Below are 22,474 nucleotides of genomic sequence, written 5' to 3' on the forward strand. Positions count from 1 at the left end.
TTCAAAGGGGGCCCTCTTTAGGGCTCTCAGTACCGTGGGCAGGTCCCATGAAGGGACAGTGGGAGGGGATGGTATCAAAGGCTGCACTCGGGTTGAGGAGAATGAGGATGGTGAGGAGTCCAGAATTAGCTGCCATAAGAAGGTCGTTGGTGATTTTGATAAAGTGCTGTTTCAGTGCTATGGAGTGGGAGGAAACCGGACTGGAACTGTTCATACAGGTTATTATGTGATAGGTGAGAATGGAGTTGAGAGGCAACTGTTTTTTCAAGGATTTTGGAGATGAAGGGTAGATTGGATTATAGGACGCAAGTTATCGAAGTTGGAGGGGTCGGCACCAGTTTTTTTCAAAATTGGGGTAATGGCGGCAGTTTTGAAGGATGTAGGGACAGTTCTAGTGGTGAGAGAGGAGTGAATGATAGCAGAAATGAGGGGGATCAGGAAGGGAAGGCAGGCTTAAACAAGTTGTGTGGGGAGGGGATCAAGTTGACAAGTAGATGGCTTGGTTTTCCGGATGAGTTCTGTAATTTCTAAAATAGCGGGGAGCTGGAAGGAGGAGAATGAGTGAGTGAATGGTTGAAAGTCAGCTGAGATGTTGAGGTGAGGGATTGTTTCAAGGTGCTGGTGGATGTTTTTAATTTTTTTTCAGTAAAGAAGGACATAATGGAGTTGCAGAAGGAGGTTGTATACAATTGAGGGGGAGGGGTTGGGTGATATTGTTAAGTAGGGAAAACAGTAACTGAGTTTCCTTTAAAATTAAACTAAATTAAAATATTTTAAATTAAATTTATGCATTTAGCTGACGCTTTTATCCAAAGCGACTCACAGTGCAATCAGGCGATCAATTTTTACCTATCATGTGTTCCCGGGGAATCGAACCCCCAACCTTGTGCTTGATAACGCAATGCTCTACCAACTGAGCTACAGGAACATTATTAACCTTTATTGGCAGTGATTAAACTAGAGTAGTAGTTGGCTTTGGTGCTAGCAATGGAGTCCATATAACGTAAGATATGGTTGTGACGAGTGGGGCGGGGCCAAGGGACGTGGGAACGAGGAGTGAGGCCGGTGGAGTGATTGGGAAATCAGCGACACCTGCGACCCACCACCGGTCTCGAGTCCCACGTAGGAGATGGAAGGATATAAAACTGGAGCGACGACAGTGAAGGACGAGAGAGGACCAGGTCTGGACTTTATTTTATGTTTTGGTTTTATTTTGTGTGCATCAGTTGTCCGTGAGGTCCGTTTTGTGTTTATTTTGAATTATTAAAGCGTCGTTTGATTGTCCGCCGGTTCCCGCCTCCTCCTTCCCGATGATTATGGAGTTTTTATTATTACAAGGGTTATTGTACATTTCTTTGTGAATAGTGAGACCAGTTTTTCTGTAGAGACGTTCAAGTTGCCGACCTTTGGCTTTCATGAGACGAAGATTGGAAGTGAACCAAGGGGCAGAGACAAAAAAAGAAACAGTTTTGGTTTTTAACGGAGCAAGGGAATTAAGAATATTGTGGAGTCCAGTGTTGTAATGAGAGACGAGGTCATCAGAGGTGGATAGATTGTGAGTGTCAGAGAGGCAGAAGGAGTGAATACTTGAAGTGAGAGTGGCGGGGTTTATATTTTTTATATTCCGAAATGAAATAAGGCGTGGTATTTTAGATATGGATAGAGTGAGTTTCACAGTAAATGAGAGGAGAAAGTGGTCAGTTATGGGGAGTTCATCAGCTGTAAGATCAGAAGGGATGACACCAGAGCAGCAGATTAAGTCCAGAATATGTCCTTTACAGTGTGTTGGAAAAGTAATATGTTGCGGACATCCAAAACTGTCAAGGCATAAGGTGAAGTCTTTGGTGAGAGGCAGATTGATATTGTCCATATGGATATTGAAATCGCCCAGCAGTATTATGTTTGGCGAGAGAGAGGATAAATTGGTGAGGAAAGCAGCTAATCAGTTTAGGGGGGCGGTAGACAGTAGCAATGATTGTTGGAGTGGGGCCAGACAACATGCAAACGGCAGATTCAAACGAGCTGGAGACAGGCACAGACACCAGCAAGACTTTCCACTTCTCGCGGTAAATTATCGCGAGACCTCCTCCCCGCCCAGAGCATGGGGTTGAGAGATGTAAACAAACCCAATAGGAGTGGATTCATTCAGCTGAGGAAAGGTGGTGGCTCTTTAGGTCTGACAGGAAGCTCTGGAAGGCTTGCTGAACTGCAATCATCTCGAGGCAGTTGATGTGAAGACTGCTCTCCTCTTTTGACTATCAGCCGAAAGCGGGTTTCCCTTCACACAGCACGCCCCAACCTCTGTTGGACGCGTCTGTGGAAATCACTTTCCTTCTGCAAACCATACCAAGCGGGGGCACCCCGTTCAATCCATTGCAAGTTCATCCAAGGGGTCAGGGCCAAAATGCAGTCCTGACTCACCTTGATATTCAGGTGTCCTCGACCACGCATGAGGTGGAACACGCGGTTTCAGCCAATATTGGAGGGGGCGCATACGTAGCACCGGGCGATGCTGCTGCCATAAGGCCCAGCAACTTCTGGAATGTTTTTATGGGGTGAGAAGCACCTATTTTGAAAGAGGCCGTGAGTCGCTGTAGAGTTGCAGCGTGCTCCGTCACCATCATTGCCCTCATCGTCACGGAGTCTAACACTGTTCCCAGAAATGATATCCATTGGCTGAGAGACAGCAAACTCTTGGCAAGATTCACCCTGAGCCCTGAGAGGGGCTCTGGACGAGCTGCAATGACGAGACGGCATTTGCAACAACGCTGTACAAAGGCTCTTTAAGAGAAATTTGCTCTTTCAATCTCTCTCTCTCTCTCTCGCCGGATGGCTGCAGCGGGGACCGGCAGTTGCGTTCCAGTGCGAGGCGTGTCAACGGTGAGCAGTTCAGCAGAGATCAGCGAAGCATTGTGAAGTCGTCGCTGAAGGAGAAGAAATCTGAATTCCTGTGGCGAAGCGGCCAATATATAGCCAGATCCCCCGCCCATTTTGGCGGGCTTTGCTGCCATAGGTTCGTGCAGCACCACTTCCGAGCCATTGCTTTGTTTTAATAAAACTGCACGAACCAATGGCCGTGCAGTTTCACTGTGTGATTGAATAAGGCTTCAGTTCAGGAGAAAAAGGGGTTTTTTCCCATATCGTCTTCGACGCAATACGAGTGAAGTATTGAAAGGGAACTAGTTTCTCATATTGAATGGAGGGGAAAGTACTTCTACTTATAGAAAAGCTCTAAAAATGGCTATATCGGATCACTTTTAATCTCTTTTAAAAGAAAAAGGTGGCATTTTTCCTGATAAAGGCAATATGCATGATTTTTTTAATCATAAAGATTAAAGAGACATACATCGTTAAAATCTGTAAAGGGTCTAGTTTTATTTGAATATACTCATAATATCAACAAAATTCAATTAAATTCAAGTTTATTTTTTTGATAAAAATGCTGTGTTTGGTAAAATAAAGAAAACAAACGGTGTGCTTTCTGCCCTTTCTTTCTGAAATGCATCACAAAAATGAACCAAAACTCCAAAATGACACACAAACATGAGAAATATATCTATGGAAAGCTTGAAGTGTCAACTTTTAAATGAAGTAAATCATGTCAAAAATAAATATTCTCTGATAATGTAGTGTGAAATGCTAGGTCCAGTCTTTTCCGTCTGAGCTCATTATCTGTAATGTGATCACTCCTACGTGCAGCACACTCTATTCATACAGTAATCATCCACATGAGATGGCAAACATGTGAACACCCACATCACCTCTGTAAACAAAGCATGAAGATTCATCAAGTTAATCTCGGCTATTTTTCGTTTCTGGAAGAAGACACACTGTGATGAATAAGCCAGAATTTTCCTCAGAAGAAGAAACTTTGAATCAGTGGAGGAGATCCTTTCTGATGATTAAGTAATTTTTATCACTTGCATTAATTGTTATTGTGACATAACTTAACATTTTACAAATTTGACATTTCCAGACCTATAATTCCTGACTAATTGCATGAAATGAAGTGAAACATTTACAAAATTTTAATTTAATTGCATTTAAATGTTTTTAAATGTTCAATACAATATAAAATAATACTGTGACAATTAGATAGTCTAAAAATGTTTAGACCAATATTTACAGATAAATACTCTGTTTGTGAATATATGTATGTATGAGTGAGAATGAGGTGAATATATGAGGTGATTTTGGGGTCCTTGAGATGTTTTCACATACCATGAAATTTGTGCTTATTTCAGCTACTTATAACATTGCTGAAGCGGTTCTAGTCCTCGAGTCAAGAACCAGTTTTAGTTTCATCGGTTTTCAGGGCATCATTACCCTGAACTGAAAACCATTTATTTCATACATGTCTGATTTGAGAACAGATGAGCTGATGATACTGTGCATGAGTGTAATTTTTCAAGTGGATGAAAAGCATGTTATCCAAGTATATTGTTAAACATCAGAAAGTTTAATAATATAAATACATTTCATTGCACTTTTTTCAAGATGAAGATTCTGTTAGGCTATAAGCCAAAGGGGTTTGTAAGGGAAGTTGGACAATAATTAAGACTCTATGTTTAATAGGAATAAGAGATGATTTATGAAATACCTTTACTGTAATCATAGGTAACGATCACACATTTTCAAATTGAGTTTGTAGTAAATAGAACATGAACACGGGAAAAGTAGCTGATGATATACTAAACTGCAGCACAAGAGCGGTTCAAGATTCTTCAAGATTCAAGATTTTTATTTGTCACATACATGGAGCATATTACCAGCAGTAGAATGTAAGTCAGGTCAGCTCCATGGACAGTGCAATTATTAAAGAAAACAAACAAAAAAAAATATATAATATATATAGTGTTTCTGTAGCTCAATTGGTAGAGCACTGCGCTATCAAGCACAAGGTTGGGGGTTCGATTCCCCGGGAACACATGATAGGTAAAAATTGATAGCCTGAATGCACTGTAAGTCGCTTTGGATAAAAGCATCTGCTAAATGCATAAATGTAAATTTTAAATTTATATAAATATGGTATGGAAAAAGATAAAAATAAAGAAAATGTAAAAAGTAGAATAAAATAAAATGTTTATAAAATAAAATGTGCAGGACAGTATACTGTACACTTAACCGGTTAACCTCAACACCCCTCAACTCGCACGTGTCAATGTTTACGAATAGATTAAATGAAACAGGACAAATTTAATCTTGACAAACTATGTATCATTATAAAGATCTAAGCCTCAAGCATCAACAACAGATCGCTGTTTTTCAATGGAAAGCTTATAAAGACTGTATTTACTACATTTGTGTAGTACACATAAAAACATGAGCATTAGAAATGCTGTACATACCAGATTCCATCGTAATAACGAGTCATAAACACATCCACAGCTGTAAATCCCAGTTTAGTTAGGAAGGTAAGGGTCCACTGAACGACATCTCATGGAGCATGTTTGGTCCAATGAAGCAATAACATTGTAATATGGATCATAATTCCTTTGTTTATGTTTCAGTTCTTCAGCGACAGAACTGTTTGCGTCCGTTATGGAATAACTCCCGGTCGGAAACTGCATCTTGGTAGTAAAAAAATGGCATGGTTTTGCAGCGTACAGTGTCACAAACAGAATGAGACGATCCACCGGAAAAAAGAATGAATGATAGGCGAAAGATAGTATATTTGAATTTTGTCGCTCCCTCGTGACGCGCTCTGACGCACCTGTCAGCTGATAGAGGCAGAACTTATAGCGATTGCCTTTTTCTTTGTTTTATTTTTCAACAGTTTTGTATATATGTGAGTGTGTTTTATGTTGAATGTGAATGTATCTGCATGATTACCATCTGTTTGAGTGCAAATCAGCCCAAATCAACTCGCTATTACTGTATGATCACGGCTATCAAAGTGAACGGCATCTATATGAATAGAGAGAGTGGATTATTTACTTTATGGCACATTTGTGTTATTACCATTTGTATAAGTGGCCATCAGCACATCAACACTTATTTGCATTGTAATTCATTGTAAATGCTGCATTTCTAGCAATTTCAGGATTTTCTGTAATTGGCAAACAAAGTTAAATCTTTTTTTATTTTTCCTATTATTTTTCTTACTCAAATTATTCCTATTGTATTTTTCTAGTGCTCAAATAAATCACTTATATGATGTCTAAGCTTCTGTCTAGTGTTTTATAATTGAAAAAAAAAACTATGCAGTGGTATGTTTACTGACAAAATAATTTGTAGAAGCCTTAAATACTATTGGGAAATATATTTTCTTATATTTGGGGGGTGGGGGGTCTAGACATAGTCTCAGAAAAATATTTGCAGGAGTCTCATTTTTCATGATATCTTATTTAGATTTGAAATAGAAACTCATGAGACATGTGGCTTTCAACCAATTACTTTTCTAGATTGCTCCAGGACTCATTTAATGTATTTTTATATCAAATAAAAAATATTTAAGTGTTGTAAAAAAAAATTCAAGGCACTTCAGTGTCTATAACTTTTAATATTTTTGAGCATTATCAAATCTGGTTGATAAAAAAGTGAAGCCCAAAGTGTCTTCTTTCCAAAGACACCAAAATTATGTTTGTAACACACTGAAGTAGGAAACAATTATAAGTTAGCTAGAGCACTTTCGCTGTGAGTCCCATAATGGGGGGTGCTGGCTAACAGGTTAAACTCACAATAGATCAATGTTAGTGATAACGTCACTCTCTATATTATAATGTATTCGCTGTTTGAATAATCGTGGAAAGGAAACATTATATAATTATAAATTTCTGACATTACTATTAATTTGTAATCTTGTTAAATACAAATTATGTCCCATTAAAAAATAAAATAAAATGTATTTTATCCTACATGACACCCATGTCTGATTCTTGCCAAAAAAAGATGTGTTTATGATGTTTAATACGAAGATGCTTTTCATATGGGTGGCCAGGTTGGGAACAGCAACCAGCCTGGGGTGGCACAGACATCTTCATTATTTCAATAATAAAATATGTTTGATTATAATGTACTGGACTGTTTCAGTGCCTATAACACAACTGACTACAATTAATTTCTACTTGTAATTGAGAAATTTGTAAATTAGATAAAGTAATACTGGGTGAATATGACAATTTTTGTAGTATTCCTCACCTCCAGGTATTTTAATAAAGGGGCTCACTAAAGCTTTATTGTTTATTCAGCTTCTAGAAACTCTCAAATGCTTGCTTTCCAACACTGCAGGCATGCATAGTGATAAAAATTTGAAAAAGGCCGAAGTCATCAGTCATAAATGGCAGAATATAAAAGGAGTTATTTTATGCATTTAATGTTTTCATTTTCGCATATTTTCTAGTATAAGTGCACTGTGCTCACATTTATTTGTGCACTAATTTATAAATAAAAAATACATATCTTGTGCCTTATATAGTAGGCTAATCTCGAATCGCAGAATATATAGGACATGCATTTGAGAGACATTCTTGTGTGCTGAGTACATGCAGTTTGCAGTTTTAATCACCTTTTTGCCACGCGACACTGTTTCAGACGGACCCTTTACAATGTTGCACTTTTAAGCAGTGACTGCGAGGCGTGGTGAGGGTAAACCGTGTAGTGCTCTGGTGTTATGTTATAATGCCTGTTTCACACATACTCTGTCTGCAGTGCGTATGCGCTGCGTATTTTTTTTTACACACCCATGTTAACGGATTCCAGCGTTCACACTGCATGAGGTTGCGGTCCATCACTGCATTCAAGGAGCGGTGCGTCTGCAGCAGTGCATCGATCGTTTACTTACCGAGTCTATTTTTGCTGTGGTGCAAGCGCTGATTTAAAGTGAAAGCACATTGTTCGCGGGAAAAATGAACATGGATTGACACGGAAATGCAGTCATTTCACAATAAATGTAAATGTAAATCAGTTTCACACGCAACACATGGGTTTTTGGCTAGGTTTTTTTGGCTTAGGTTTTTAACAAGAAAAAGTGCACTTTTAGATAAACAAGGAGAACAATATATATATATATATATATATATATATATATATATATATATATATATATATATATATATATATATTCACTTTTATGGAGGCAGAAAAACAAAGCTCATTAAGACCCGTGGGATTGCTTGTGATAAATATTTAAATGCAAAAGGCACAAGACTGTTTCTGTCTGTGGCGTTTTAATTTTAAATATTTTAACAAGAAAAGTAGGCTAATTATTGTGTTTAAATGTTTTGCCGCTTGCTTGAGCAGCTTATTATACAAACCTAAAAGTAAAAGGCATGAATAATGCATTGTTTATATTTATTGAGTTTAAACTAATGTCTATAACTATGAAAGATTGTTACTGTTCTGTGATAAAAGATATATTTTTTACATGATATGAAATCAAAACAATGAAGAAATGTTGTGTTTGTGGACTAAACAGACGCGGATCAGTAGCGTACTGCAAACGTGTCCTGTGTGAAAGCAAAATGAGTCCGTGCTGCGGACTGCATATGCACTGCAGACGGAGTATGTGTGAAACAGGCGTTACAGGGAAGATGGATGCTGCAGAACTAGTAGAACATGACACAGAAGAACTTGTGCCAATAAGAGGAGCCTGGGTCTGTTGTTTGGAGGGTTTTTGGTTTCCAAAAATCTGATGTCGACCAAACAACCATTTTATGCAAGTGCTGTCGGGCTAAAAGCACATCTTGGAATATCAACCAGCAGAAAATGAATTGTACACCTGATTATGCATGAAAAAAAAAAAAAAAAAACATCATAAACCGGGAAACTGGCATAATTTAGAAAAGAAACGTGATATAAATTTTTGTTCAAACCGCCCAGCACTATATGTAGCCTATGCTCAAAGTTTCTTGTGCAGGTTATTTATGATGACGTGATATAGAGCATACGCCACATATCTGCGTACTGTTGAAGAGTGCGCCGTGAGCACAATAAAATGGCTGATGGGACAGAGAAGTGTGTTTTTACTGACAAATAGTCAAATAGTATCATCAGACCGAAGTTCACAGTTTTTCTACTGAAGCTCATTTGGCTGCTGTAGCTTTACCGTGCTCGTTTGACTCAAGCCTGACACTGAGGTTAAGCTCAGGTGCGCATCTGAAAAATTTCCCGTTTGATGTGGTCATTCCCCAAAGACATACAGCAGTTCCGCATCTAAATAAATGAAATTCTTGTCAAGAAAAAAAATGGGGAAAAAATTCAGTTTTTAGTGGGGTGGCCAAATGAGTGGCCACGCTTTCATTAGTGGTGGCCACCCTGTTAATACATTTGGCTGCTTTTAGCCTTACCCTGGAGTTGGTTCACCCCGTCTATGATCTCAATTCATGCAATCTCACAAATCTTTGTTATAACGCAATAAATATATGCATAATGTTTCATAATGTCTACAATTTGTGTGTTATAATGAGAGGAAATGTGAGCACGCACATTTCAGCACTGCATTGCTCAACGCTGCAAACACGTTACAGCCTAAATAGAAACTCTGCATACACTTGCGCCTTCTAATCATTTATTATTTATATTCGGTAATGTTGCTTTTGTGCAATAGATGAATAATTTATTTGTTTTAGATATTTTATGTTTAGATATTTCTATTTTACTGGAGTCCCGTGAATCATTTTATTCTCCCGAGTCCCGCACACACTCAAGTCTCTGCACTCGTCTGTCAAGTCTTGTCCCCCGCACTGCACTCTGTTGTGTCGGGTCTCACTGGAGAAGGTCTCTAATCCACTGGCACTTGACTTGACAGTGCGTGTGCTACATCCTTTTTTACAATCTCTGGATTATAAAACACTGCATTCTGTCAGCCATGTAATGTGGCAGTAATGTATAGAGACCTCGGCTTGTAACTATACTCTAATTACTATTTTGAAAATTATAACACGTTAGATTACTCCGTTACTAAAAAGGAATCAAATTACAACACTGCCCAAAACTGTTCATTACACATTAATATACTTAATTACCAGCGATTTCATTGACTTAATTGTACAGATACAGATTGTACAGATGATGACATCCTTGAATTCAATGATGAACTGCCTTTTTGCTTTATTGACACTATTTTCCTATTTAGTGCTGTTCAGTTTCTTTGTTACAATCTATATTGTTACACCTGTGCAATAATCATGCCGTCTTTTTTGTACAAAAAGTAGGATATTAACTTGGAATGTTTAGATTACATTTAAGCATGTATGCATTATGGCATCAAAAAATTAAATGCTTGAAAAGGTGGTTTATTTTTGTATGTTAAAGGCTAGGCCTATTTCTTACACATATTATGTATTGTGCAATTTAATGCACACAGACTGAAGTAGTTTAAGTCTTTGGTTCTTTTAATTGTGATGATTTTGGTTCACATTTAACAAAAATCCAAACAAATTAGAATATGGTGACATGCAAATCAGCTGATCAACTAATCAATCAAGACACCTGCAAAGGTTTCCTGTGCCTTCAAAATGGTCTCTAAGTTCACTAGGCTACACAATCAAGAAGAAGACTGCTGATCTGACAGTTGTCCAGAAGAAAATCTTTGACACCCTTCACAAGGTGGGTTAGCCACGAACATTCATTGCCAGAGAAGCTGGCTGTTCACAGAGTGCTGTATCTAAGCATGTTAACAGAAAGTTGAGTGGAAGGAAAAAAGTGTGGAAGAAAAAGATGAACAACCAACCAAGAGAACCGCAGCCATATGAGGATTGTTAAGCAAAATCGATTCAAGAATTTGAGTGAACTTCACAAGGAATGGACCAAGGCTGGGGTCAAGGCATCAAGAGCCACCTCACACAGAGATATCAAGAAATTTGCTGAACCACAGACAACGTCAGAGTTGTTTTACCTGGGCTACGGAGAAGAACTGGAATGTTGCCCAGTGGTCTAAAGTCCTCTTTTCAGATGAGAGCAAGTTTTATATTTCATTTGGAAACCAAGGTCCTAGAGTTTGGAAGAATGGTGGAGAAGCTGATAGCCCAAGTTGCTTAAAGTCCATTGTTAAGTTTCCACAGTCTGTGATGATTTGGGGTGCAATGTCATCTGCTGGTGTTGGTCCATTGTGTTTTTTGAAAACCAAAGTCACTTACACAATTTACCAAGAAATTTTGCTTCCTTCTGCTGACCAGCTTTTTGTAGATGTTTATTTTTTTTATTGTCCAGCAGGATTTGGCACCTGCCCACACTGCCAAAAGCACCAAAAGATGGTTAATTGAGCATTGTGTTGGTGTGCTTGACTGGCCAGCAAACTCACTAGACCTGAACCCCATTGTCAGGGTTTGGGTTGAGGGATGAGGCGAGGACTCAATGATGCAGAGAGAAGGGTTCTTTAATAGTTGTAATAATAAAATAAACCAACAAAAACTACCCCGTAGGGGAAAACAGACTAAACTTGACTGGCAAGGCAAGGCAAGGCAAGACACGACACGATGTACACAGACAAATGTTTGACGACGAACTAGCAACCAGACTGCAAACACAAGGACAATAAATGGGGAGCTAATGAGGAGGATAACGAGGGAACACATGTGGGGAAACTTACATCAATAATCAGGTAACAAGATGGGTGGGGTCAAGACAATTGACGAGAGCACATGGCACATAGGAACTAAGACAAAAGCCATGTGCTCACACAAAACAAAAAAACACAAGCACATGGCCAGCAAACCAATCACTAGCCATGTGCTTAACCCTCTGGAGTCAAAGGGTATTTTTGGGGCCTGGAGAAGTTTTGTCATGCCCTGACATTTGTGCTTTTTTCAGTTTCTTATAAATATCTAAATGGGTAAAGTCTAATCTCACTGTAATCAGCACAAACTGGGCTATAATAATATAAGAAATGCATGTATGTACATGATTGTGTTTTTGAGAAAAAAAATATTATGCGTGGTTAGTGAAAAACTAAAAATGTTAAAACACTTGAATAAGGCAAAAAAACACATAAAGAACAATGGTTCCCCGGGATTTTTGAGAACTGGAGCTTGTAGCCTAGAATTTTTCTTTCTAAATGATGTGAAAATCATCTTGTTTACTCACTCACAGAGAACAATATATTGATTTAAATTTTCTAAGACACTTTTTGTTGGTGAAAGTCATATGCGAGTAGGCGTCAACTACCATGAATATCATTGTGATTTACACCTGAGAAGACAAAGGCCTGCATAATGAGCTGCATAATGAGCCATTCAGTCATCTGTGCCACTGAGAGGAAGGAGTTACAAGAAAGAATGCAAGAACAAAATAAATCTATATAATTTTAGGTTTGTAGTTTATTTAGAATATATTTAATTATCCCACAACATAATTTAATATCCACTTGGGGGATCAGTTAAACAGTTTATTAGAAACAATCAAAGCTGACTTTCAAACAAATTGTTTGGCATCCTTACTCCAGTCACACAATCCTTCAGAATCCTTTTAACAATCTTATTTTCTACAAAAACAACATTTATTGTTATTATTATTATCATTATTATTAATGTTGAAAAGAGCTGAGAATATTTTTCTGGGTTTTTAGGGGGAATAAATTGAAAGAAAAGCATGTTTTTACATTTGTGACAGTTATCTATTTGTTACATTTATATTATTTACATCAAGCTTTTGAATGGTATAGTATTGTATATTGTTATTGAAACTTCATAATGTTTCACTTGATTACTATACATTTAGTCAGGAATTATAGTTTGGAAAAAGTATTTGGAAAAAGTCTAACTAGTAAAATGTTTACACGTTATGTGAAAACTAGTACAAGTATATAAATAAATAAAAAGAGACTTACTCATGTTTATGATCTCTGCTGAATAAAGTGCTGCATTCTTTTTTTCTGAGGAAATCCATTTCTCAAATCCTCAAACACATGACATCTTTTTGGGGTGAATTATGTCTTATTCCTCTCATCGCGAAGCAAACAGTAAAATAAACACTTGAAGAACAGGCTCGCTGCTTTTTCTTCTGTTATGGGCGTATTCAAGCCGCGCGCTTCAGTTTGAATCTGAATAGCGCGTTCAGCGCGGGGGCGTGGTCACATTAGATATAATGAAGGGAGACTTGAAAAACAGACATCGCGTTGTTTTCATATGGATTACTTTATCACAGAATATCTGTTTTCGGCGGCACTTGTTTAGTTTAAATATAGACATGTCAAGCTTTCTATAGATATCTCCCCCATGTATTTTCGTTGAGTATTCACGGAGTTACAGTTCATTTTAATGACTTGTTTGTAAATGAAGATAAGCGCAGACAAAGGCTGCAGACAGCACACCTTGTTTGTTATCTTTATTTTATAAGTGCACAAAGTTTTGTTGTTATTATGTCTGTATCCAAAAAAAAGTAGACCCTTTACAGATTCGATTGATGTATTGCTCTTATCTGTACGATTAAAACTGAAAGTGTAATTTAAGGTCTTTTCGGGGTTATCAGGAGAAAATGACTCAAAACGCGTATCCGCGTTAATCGACTCGAAAGGGTTAAGTAGACACAAACACGCAGCTAATGAGCAAGCTCATAAACCGCGTGTTCACACGAGACGGCACGCAGCCAGTAAAAACTAAGCCGCGCACTCACATGAAAACAATGACATGAGGAGAATATCAGGGCTCTGTCACAAAACCATGAATAACACTAGACTGGAGTGACAGAACCCTGACACTAGCCCCCCTCAAAAGGGACGCCACCTGGCGTCCCTAACGAGGAACACCCAAAAACAAAACAGGAACATGACAGCACAGGCATGGCAACACAAGCATGGTACAAAACAGAACACAAGACATGGAAATCAAAAAACAGACAAAATAGGGGAGGGAGGGAGGGAAGGGAGCCCAGTCATCTAGCAGGAAAACCCAACCAGCTGTTAAAAGGGACCAGGGAGGGGCGGGATGGTTGAGCCAAGGAGGCTCAGGCAGTCCAGGAGTCCCAGCAGTGGGCCAGGGTGGAGCCGGAGGGATGAGCCAGTGAGGATCTGGCCTAACAGGAACCCCGACGGACCACCAGGGCGGTGCCGGAGGGACAGACCAGTGAGGCTCCGGTCTAACAGGAACCCCAGCAGACCACCAGGGCGGAGCCAGAGGGACGAACCAGCGAGGATCCAGCCTAACAGGAACCCCGGCAGATAGGAAGGGCAAACCCGGCAAGGCACTCATCAAGGGCAGAGCCGGCATCAGGGCAGGGAGCTTGGGCGGCGCCGGCAGGGCGAGGCGCTTGGGCGGCGCCGGCAGGGCGAGGGGCTTGGGCATGACTGGTTTGGCCTCCAGGCCAGCAGTGGGCTCCTGAATGGCCACCGGGCCATGAGGGATGGAGGAAGCCTTTCTCCTCCTCCTCCTCCGTCTCCGAGACTGGGGCAGTGCAATGTCGTCGGCCACTACTGGGGGCGCTGCAGCCTCATCCGGCACCTCTGGGGGCGCTGCAGCCTCATCCGGCACCTCTGGGGGCGCTGCAGCCTCATCCGGCACCTCTGGGGGCGCTGCAGCCTCATCCGGCACCTCTGGCATTGGCGGGGCAGAGCCATTCCTCTTCTTTCCCCTCTTCCGCCTACGAGAGTGAGGTGCTGCGGTCTCTCCGGCCACCTCTAGGGGTTCTGCAATGTCACAAGTCACCTCTGGGGGTACTGCAGCTCCTTTATCCACCATAGGGGGAACAGCAGCTTTGAAGGGCACCACAGGCAGTACTGCAGCCTCCTTAGCTGGGGAACGTGCCACGAACTCCACAAATTCCCCAAACGACAGGTGGTCCAGCCCCCTCATTCTCCACCAGCTGAGAGGCTCATCAAGGGCATCATTGAAGAGGTCCTTGAGGGCCGCATCATTAAACTTTAATCCCTCTGCAGTACCACTGAACTCCAGGGCAAAATCCCTCACACCAGTCCCTTGTTGATGGAGAGAGATCAAGGTCTTAAACTGGAGCATGCGCTGGTAGTGGGGGCTGGAGAGAGTGGAGGCTGGTGGACGGTGCAAACCCTTCTTCCGCTGAGTCCTCATACTGGCTAGTTCGTACTGTCAGGGTTTGGGTAGAGGGATGAGGCGAGGACTCAATGATGCAGAGAGAAGGGTTCTTTAATAGTTGTAATAATAAAATAAACCAACAAAAACTACCCCGTAGGGGAAAACAGACTAAACTTGACTGGCAAGGCAAGGCAAGGCAAGGCAAGGCAAGACACGACACGATGTACACAGACAAATGTTTGACGACGAACTAGCAACCAGACTGCAAACACAAGGACAATAAATGGGGAGCTAATGAGGAGGATAACGAGGGAACACATGTGGGGAAACTTACATCAATAATCAGGTAACAAGATGGGTGGGGTCAAGACAATTGACGAGAGCACATGGCACATAGGAACTAAGACAGTAGGGGGAAGTCGTGGCCTGGTGGTTAGAGAATCGGACTCCCAATCGAAGGGTTGTGGGTTCGAGTCCCGGGCTGGCAGGAATTGTGGGTGGGGGGAGTGCATGTACAGTTCTCTCACCACCCTCAATACCACGACTGAGGTGCCCTTGAGCAAGGCACCGAACCCCCAACTGCTCCCCGGGCGCCGCAGCATAAAAAAAATGGCTGCCCACTGCTCCGGGTGTGTGTTCACAGTGTGTGTGTGCACTTCGGATGGGTTAAATGCAGAGCACAAATTCTGAGTATGGGTTACCATACTTGGCCGAATTTCACTTCACAAAAGCCATGTGCTCACACAAAACAAAAAAACACAAGCACATGGCCAATCACTAGCCATGTGCTTAAGTAGACACAAACACGCAGCTAATGAGCAAGCTCATAAACCGCGTGTTCACACGAGACGGCACGCAGCCAGTAAAAACTAAGCCGCGCACTCACATGAAAACAATGACATGAGGAGAATATCAGGGCTCTGTCACAAAACCATGAATAACACTAGACTGGAGTGACAGAACCCTGACACCCATAGATTCTCTATGGGGTATTGTTAAGAGGAAAATGAGAAACGAGAGACCAAAAATGCAGATGAGCTGAAGGCCACTGTCAAAAAAATCTGGGCTTCCATACCACCTCAGCAGGGCCGTTAACTGATCACCTCCATGCCAAGCTTAATTGAGGCAGTAATAAAAGCAAAAGGAGCCCCTACCAAATATTAAGTACATGTACAGTAAATTAACATACTTTCCAGAAGGCCAACAATTCAATAAAAATAAGTATTCTAATTTGTTGAGATGAATTTGTGGGTTTTTGTTAAATGTGAGACAAAATCATAATTAAAAGAACCAAAGACTTGAATTGATTGAATTTATTTAATACACAAGTTTCACAATTTGAGTTGAATTACTGAAATAAATGAACTTTTCCACGACATTCTAATTTATTGAGATGCACCTGTATTTATTCATTATCTGGCCTTTTATATATATATATATATATATATATTATTCCCATATACAGAACCCATGAAATGCCAAAAATCATGTCCATGAATAAGGAAATGTATAAATTTGTATTGCTTCTTTGTAATAATAAAAATGAATTTAAATAATAAATCCATTTAAAATAAATAAATAAGATAGTTTTGTATACAAAGTTGGGTTGTGCGGGAGTGTAATAAATAAAATAAAGAAGTAAATAAAACTTAAGAATTTTGTCAGTTAATTAGAAAAAAACTCCTGATTCACAACATTCGTTTCCAAACACAGAAATTAGGTAGAGCCCTGCACAAGCCTCAAACCTAAGCTCTAAAACTAAAGGTGCCGTATTCATTACTAGATATACTAGCTGTACTATATGGTAGAACTAGTCATAACCTCTGATTATTGGATATATATATATATATATATATATATATATATATAGAGAGAGAGAGAGAGAGAGAGAGAGAGTAGGTAACTCCAGAGACTAAACAGGACTACTATTTAAACAATGGCAAGCATGGATGGCCTATCAAAATGGTATTAGAGCTAACTTCTATCTAATTATCAGACAGGCGAGTTTGTGACCATGAGATCTGCAAAAGACTTACAATCTAACAGTTTTATATAAAGACCAATAATCAGTTTTTAAATATTAGAAACAGATTTAAATAAAACAACATGTACAGTTTTAAGAAATAAAACAGGACATAGAAAGTTTGACTCACTCTTCTCTAGGTTGAGGAAGAACTTGGGTAGTGGTGACTGCACCTCAGCAGGCCTTCGCTTTGGTTGAGGAGAGGCATTGCTGCTGCCTCCACCCCCAGTCTCTGCCACCCGTTCCCCCCCAGATGTATTGCGTGTTGAGCGACGCAAAGATTGTGTGGCATCAGAATCCAGGTAGGCACAGCGTCTGCGCTTAGGTGGGGTTGCCATGATGACAGGGACACTGGAGGATTCACTCAGAGCTGGTTGGCTGTCTGTGGACTGGGGGGTGGAGGGATTCTGGCAAGGACTGGGGGAGCGTTCTCTGAAAGTTCTTTAATAAAAGTGAAAATTATTAACAATCTTAAATTGGATTTCAAACATTTCAACTTAACTGATTCTAAAACTTAAAAAAAAAAAACCTGCAATATCAACACCATTCTTTCTTTAGTGTCTGCAGTACTGAGAATCCCATTTCCCACTTCCAAAGGGGCAGGGGGGTGGGGGCTTGGGTTTGGGTACCTGGTATTCCCTACATTTTGGAGAGCAAATGTTCCCACAAAGATATTAATATCAGTAAATTTGACCTTATAGGAAACATTTTTGGTCCTCAAGAGTAAACAAGCTTCTAAATTACACAGAATGGAGTTTGTTTGAGAATCAAAAAATACAGAAGGATTTGTGTGAGGATTAAATGTAGGGTCAGGTTAAGGGAATAAAAAAATAAAAACTATGGATAAAACATGGAAACCTGTGTGTGTGTGTGGTTTATTTTTATGTGATAATGCAAAGTTTCTAAGGCATAAACACCCAAAAGAGCAACATGAATTACAGCTGAGGAAAAAACAGAGAAGGTAACAGAAGCAAGAACCTTAACTTATGGCATATGACTACAACAATAATAGGTTAAATTACTATGAGGATACTGGCATACATATTACACTTTCTAACAGCAGGATATAACATATACATGATATTTATTCTTATACATTTATCGAATAACTGATATTGTTTAACAAAAACAATTTTAATTGATTCTTCCAAGTGGAAAGTTATACTGCCATTAACAACCTACAGGTCAGCCTTTGAAACATCCATACATTTATCTTATATGACTCAAAAAAGTTGAGATGGCATTCCATTCTCTAACTGCCAGTGTAGAGAAAAATGTGCTACACTGTGACTGGATCTTGGTGAACAAGCACAAACAAATGAGTAGCAACATCAGATAAGCTGCTAAGGCAAATGCCAGACATCTATTAAGCCTTCTACACACTTCACAATTTTAGCAATCCTATAAGATCATTGAAAATCACACTGTGTGACATGGAACTGATAAACTTGGGTACAACATAAATGCAGACTGTACGATGATGACACCCATTGACTCATAGGTTATGAAGCACATTACTATAGAATAATAAAAACATCATCAGCATGCACTAGTTGTAAACAAAAAGAGCATTATGAATCACAATTTGACAGTTGTAGTTTTTATGCGTGCTGACAAAAAGTGGATGTGGTGAAAGAGCAAGGCATAAGTGCTTGAGGTTAGCAGTGTTATGTTTAAGCACCATGTCGCATTGATTCCATGTCGTATTTTGTATTGGCTGGTCAGTAAACGTGGGTGTAAGTCGGGAAGGAGGAGACGGAAAGAAGGAGATAAAATAAACACAAAAAAGCGCGAAGGCCCCTCACGGATGACTGTCACGTACAAACAAAACCAAAACACTAAATAAAAGAATACTAAATAAAAAAACAGTCCTTCACTGTCATTACTCCTCCCTTTATCCTTCTGGAGCTCCTCCGTGGGACTCGAGACCGGTGAGTGGTGCAGGTGTCGCTCATCTTCAATTACTCCTCAAGCCTCGCTCTGTTTGAGGGCAGCTGGCAACGAGTCCACCGTTCCCTGCTCCTCCCCAATCAAGGCGGACGGCAGCAGGCTACGGCTTCCTGGCAAACGGGGGCCGACTCATCTGCTCCCTCTCAGAAGGCAGCCACCCCTCCTCAACCCAGGAGCATGGCAGCAAGCTCTCCGTCCCACCTCATCTTCACGCGGTCACGCACAAACAAAACCGTATATGTTGTATATGTTGATGAGTTAAAACCCAGACCTGGTCCTCTCTCATCCGTCACTGTCATTACTCCTCCCTTCATTCCTTCCGGAGCTCCTCCGTTCCCACGGCTCTTGGCCCCGCCCCAGTGGGTGACGATAATGCTAAATTTCTGACATTGTTAGAAAATGATCGTAGGCTATCTTTTGTTGAAAGACTGTGATAACATCCATCTTTGAACCTCTCTCTCTCTGTACGACATAGGACCACCGTTTAAGAGCCACGATCACAGGAATCACCACGATTGTTTCACAATGCCAATCTTTCGTGTGGGACAGCCGAATATGAAAATGAAAATGATGCAGTGTGTCTTGGGCTTTACAGGACAGAAAGGGAGATCCCCTTGCATCCACATCTGCATAAGAAAGGATTTGTCACTGGACAACAGGTTGACATTAACCACCAACATCAGCAGAGAATGGCATAAAAGTTCTTTAGTACCTTGGGATGTGGCAATTGTGGCTAAAACAATTAAAACAAAAAGAGCAACAAATATACACCCAAGATCATTTTAATACCCATCTTTGGAAATGTCAAAAACTAGAATAAATCCACTCTGTTCAACAAAATAGACCTATTAACATGAATGAATTCTGTGGTGATAGTTCCTCAGTTCTCTGAGATACGGAACGAATATGGAACGAGTACTGCGTATGGGGAAAAGCTCCTTTTTACTCTATACTGAAGCCTTTTTTCAATAATGCAGTACAACTGCACTGCCATTGGTTTAATCTGTAAACTTTTTTTAAACCAATGACAGTGCTGCGTAGCTGCGCGAGCCTGTGGCGATGCAGCGTGCCAAAGCCCCCCAAAATGGGTGGGGCGAAAGGCTATATAAGCAGGCAAATCGCCATAGGAAATCAGGTCCTACGACTGAAGCGACGACACTGAAGCTGCAGCCTCGTGGTATGGCATATAACGCAGTACTCGTTCCGTATTTTTAGGGAACCAATGTTACGTTCATAACCAAGTATGTTCCCTTACGATAATTACTTATTCTATGTATGGGGAACGAATTCAACCGCGCCGTGCCACGGTAGGGAACGACAAAAAATTTATCTTGAACACCTTGGGGGTCCAGGGGATAAGTGAGAGAGCCGGAGACGTCGAACCCTTAACGCTACACTGCTTAAGAGCGAGCTAACTCCCTGGAGGTGGCATGATGCCGCCTCACAGATGTCCTTGACAGAGACACCACTAGACCAGGCCCAAGAAGAGGCCTTCCCTCTGGTGGAGTGGGCTCTTACTCCTATGGGGCACTCAAAGCCCATGGAGGAGTAACATAAAGCGATAGCTTCGACTATCCAGCATGAGAGGCGTTGCTTTGAGACCCAAGACCCCTTGGTGCGGCCCCCAAAGCAGACAAAAAGCTGGCCAGATTGCCTGAATGGCTGTGACCGCTCAATGTATACCCTCAAAGCCCTCACTGGGCAGGGTAAATCCAGCTCTCGCTCACCTGACAAAGGAGGCAGAGCCGAGAGGGAAATTACCTGTGCTCTGAACAGCGTCGAGAGCACTTTAGGGACGTAGCCATGCCTGGGTTTTAAAATGACCTTCGAGTCATTGGGCCCAAACTTAAGGCATGCAGGGCTCACCGAGAGGGCCTGCAAGTCATCAACACGCTTGACCGATGCTAGAGCAAGTAGCAGAACGGTTTTGAATGTTAGGGGCCGAAGGTCAGCTGTCCGCAGTGGCTCAAAGGGAGGTCTTTTGAGTAGAAAATACAAAACAAGTCCAAACCAAGTTAAGATTAACAATTTAATTGAGATTCAACAAATAAAAAACAGATGCAATACGGATAAACAAATGATAAAGCTTGGCTTATTGAATATCAGATCCCTTTCTACGAAAATACTTTTTGTAAATAATATGATCACTGAGCAAAAACTAGATGTGCTCTGTTTGACAGAAACCTGGCTAAAACCTGATGATTACATTATTTTAAATGAGTCCACCCCCCGAGATTACTGTTATAAACATGAGCCGCGTCTAAAAGGCAAAGGAGGAGCTTCAATTTATAACAACGTTTTCAGGATTTCTCAGAGGGCAGGCTTCAAGTATAACTCGTTTGAAGTAATGGTGCTTCATATAACATTATCCAGAGAAACAAAAGTTAATGATAAATCCCCTGTTATGTTTGTACTGGCTACTGTATACAGGCCATCAGGGCACCACACAGACTTTATTAAGGAGTTTTGTGATTTTACATTCGAGTTAGTTCTGGCTGCAGATAAAATTTTAATAGTTGGTGATTTTAATATGTTGATAATGAAAAAGATGCATTGGGATCAGCATTTATAGACATTCTGAACTCTATTGAGGTTAGACAACACGTTTCAGGACCTACTCATTGTCGAAATCATACTCTAGATTTAACACTGTCACATGGAATTGATGTTGATAGTGTTGAAATTATGCAGCCAAGTGATGATATCTCAGATCATTATTTAGTTTTGTGTAAACTTCATATAGCCAAAATTGTAAATTCTACTTCTTGTTACAAGTATAGAAGAACCATCACTTCTACCACAAAAGACTGCTTTTTAAGTTATCTTCCTGATGTATCCAAATTCCTTAGCATATCCAAAACTTCAGAACAACTTGATGATGTAACAGAAACTTTGGACTCTCTCTTTTCTAGCATTTTATATACAGTTGCTCCTTTACGCTTAAGGAAGGTTAAGGAAACCAGTATGACACCATGGTATAATGAGCATACTCGCACCCTAAAGAGAGCAGCCCGAAAAATGGAGCACAACAGTATCGCATTAGACAGTGCACTATAGACCCCCTGAGGAACAGTTCCACTCATTCTCTACTATAGGAGAGGAAGAATTGTATAAACTTGTTAAATCATCTAAACCAACAACATGTATGTTAGACCCCATACCATCTAAGCTCCTAAAGGAGGTGCTTCCAGAAGTCATAGATCCTCTTCTGACTATTATTAATTCCTCATTATCATTAGGATATGTCCCCAAAACCTTCAAACTGGCTGTTATTAAGATACAAGATATAAGTTATACAAGATACTAGAAAAGGTGGTATCCTCACAATTATATTCCTTCTTAGAGAAAAATGGTATATGTGAGGATTTCCAGTCAGGATTTAGACCGTATCATAGTACTGAGACTGCTCTCCTTAGAGTTACAAATGACCTGCTCGTATCATCTGATCGTGGTTGTATCTCTCTATTAGTTTTATTGGATCTTAGTGCTGCGTTTGACACAATTGACCACATTTTTTTGCATAGACTTGAACACTTTGTTGGCATTAATGGAAGTGCATTAGCATGGTTTAAATCAT

The 22,474-nt window shown here is 40.3% G+C and overlaps 1 protein-coding gene across 1 annotated transcript in view; it reads right to left on the reverse strand.

The window, feature by feature from the left end:
* The window catches only part of LOC132142475 (male-specific lethal 3 homolog), a 162,993-nt gene that overhangs the window by 64,818 nt on the left and 75,701 nt on the right, over nt 1-22,474 (reverse strand). Inside the window, exon 9 of the mRNA XM_059552368.1 lies at nt 17,078-17,388. Within this exon, the coding sequence (XP_059408351.1) occupies nt 17,078-17,388 (311 nt within the window). The remainder of the gene's footprint in view (nt 1-17,077; nt 17,389-22,474) is intronic.

The sequence above is a fragment of the Carassius carassius genome, chromosome 6 (assembly GCF_963082965.1).
Source record: "Carassius carassius chromosome 6, fCarCar2.1, whole genome shotgun sequence".
Classification (NCBI taxonomy): domain Eukaryota; kingdom Metazoa; phylum Chordata; class Actinopteri; order Cypriniformes; family Cyprinidae; genus Carassius; species Carassius carassius.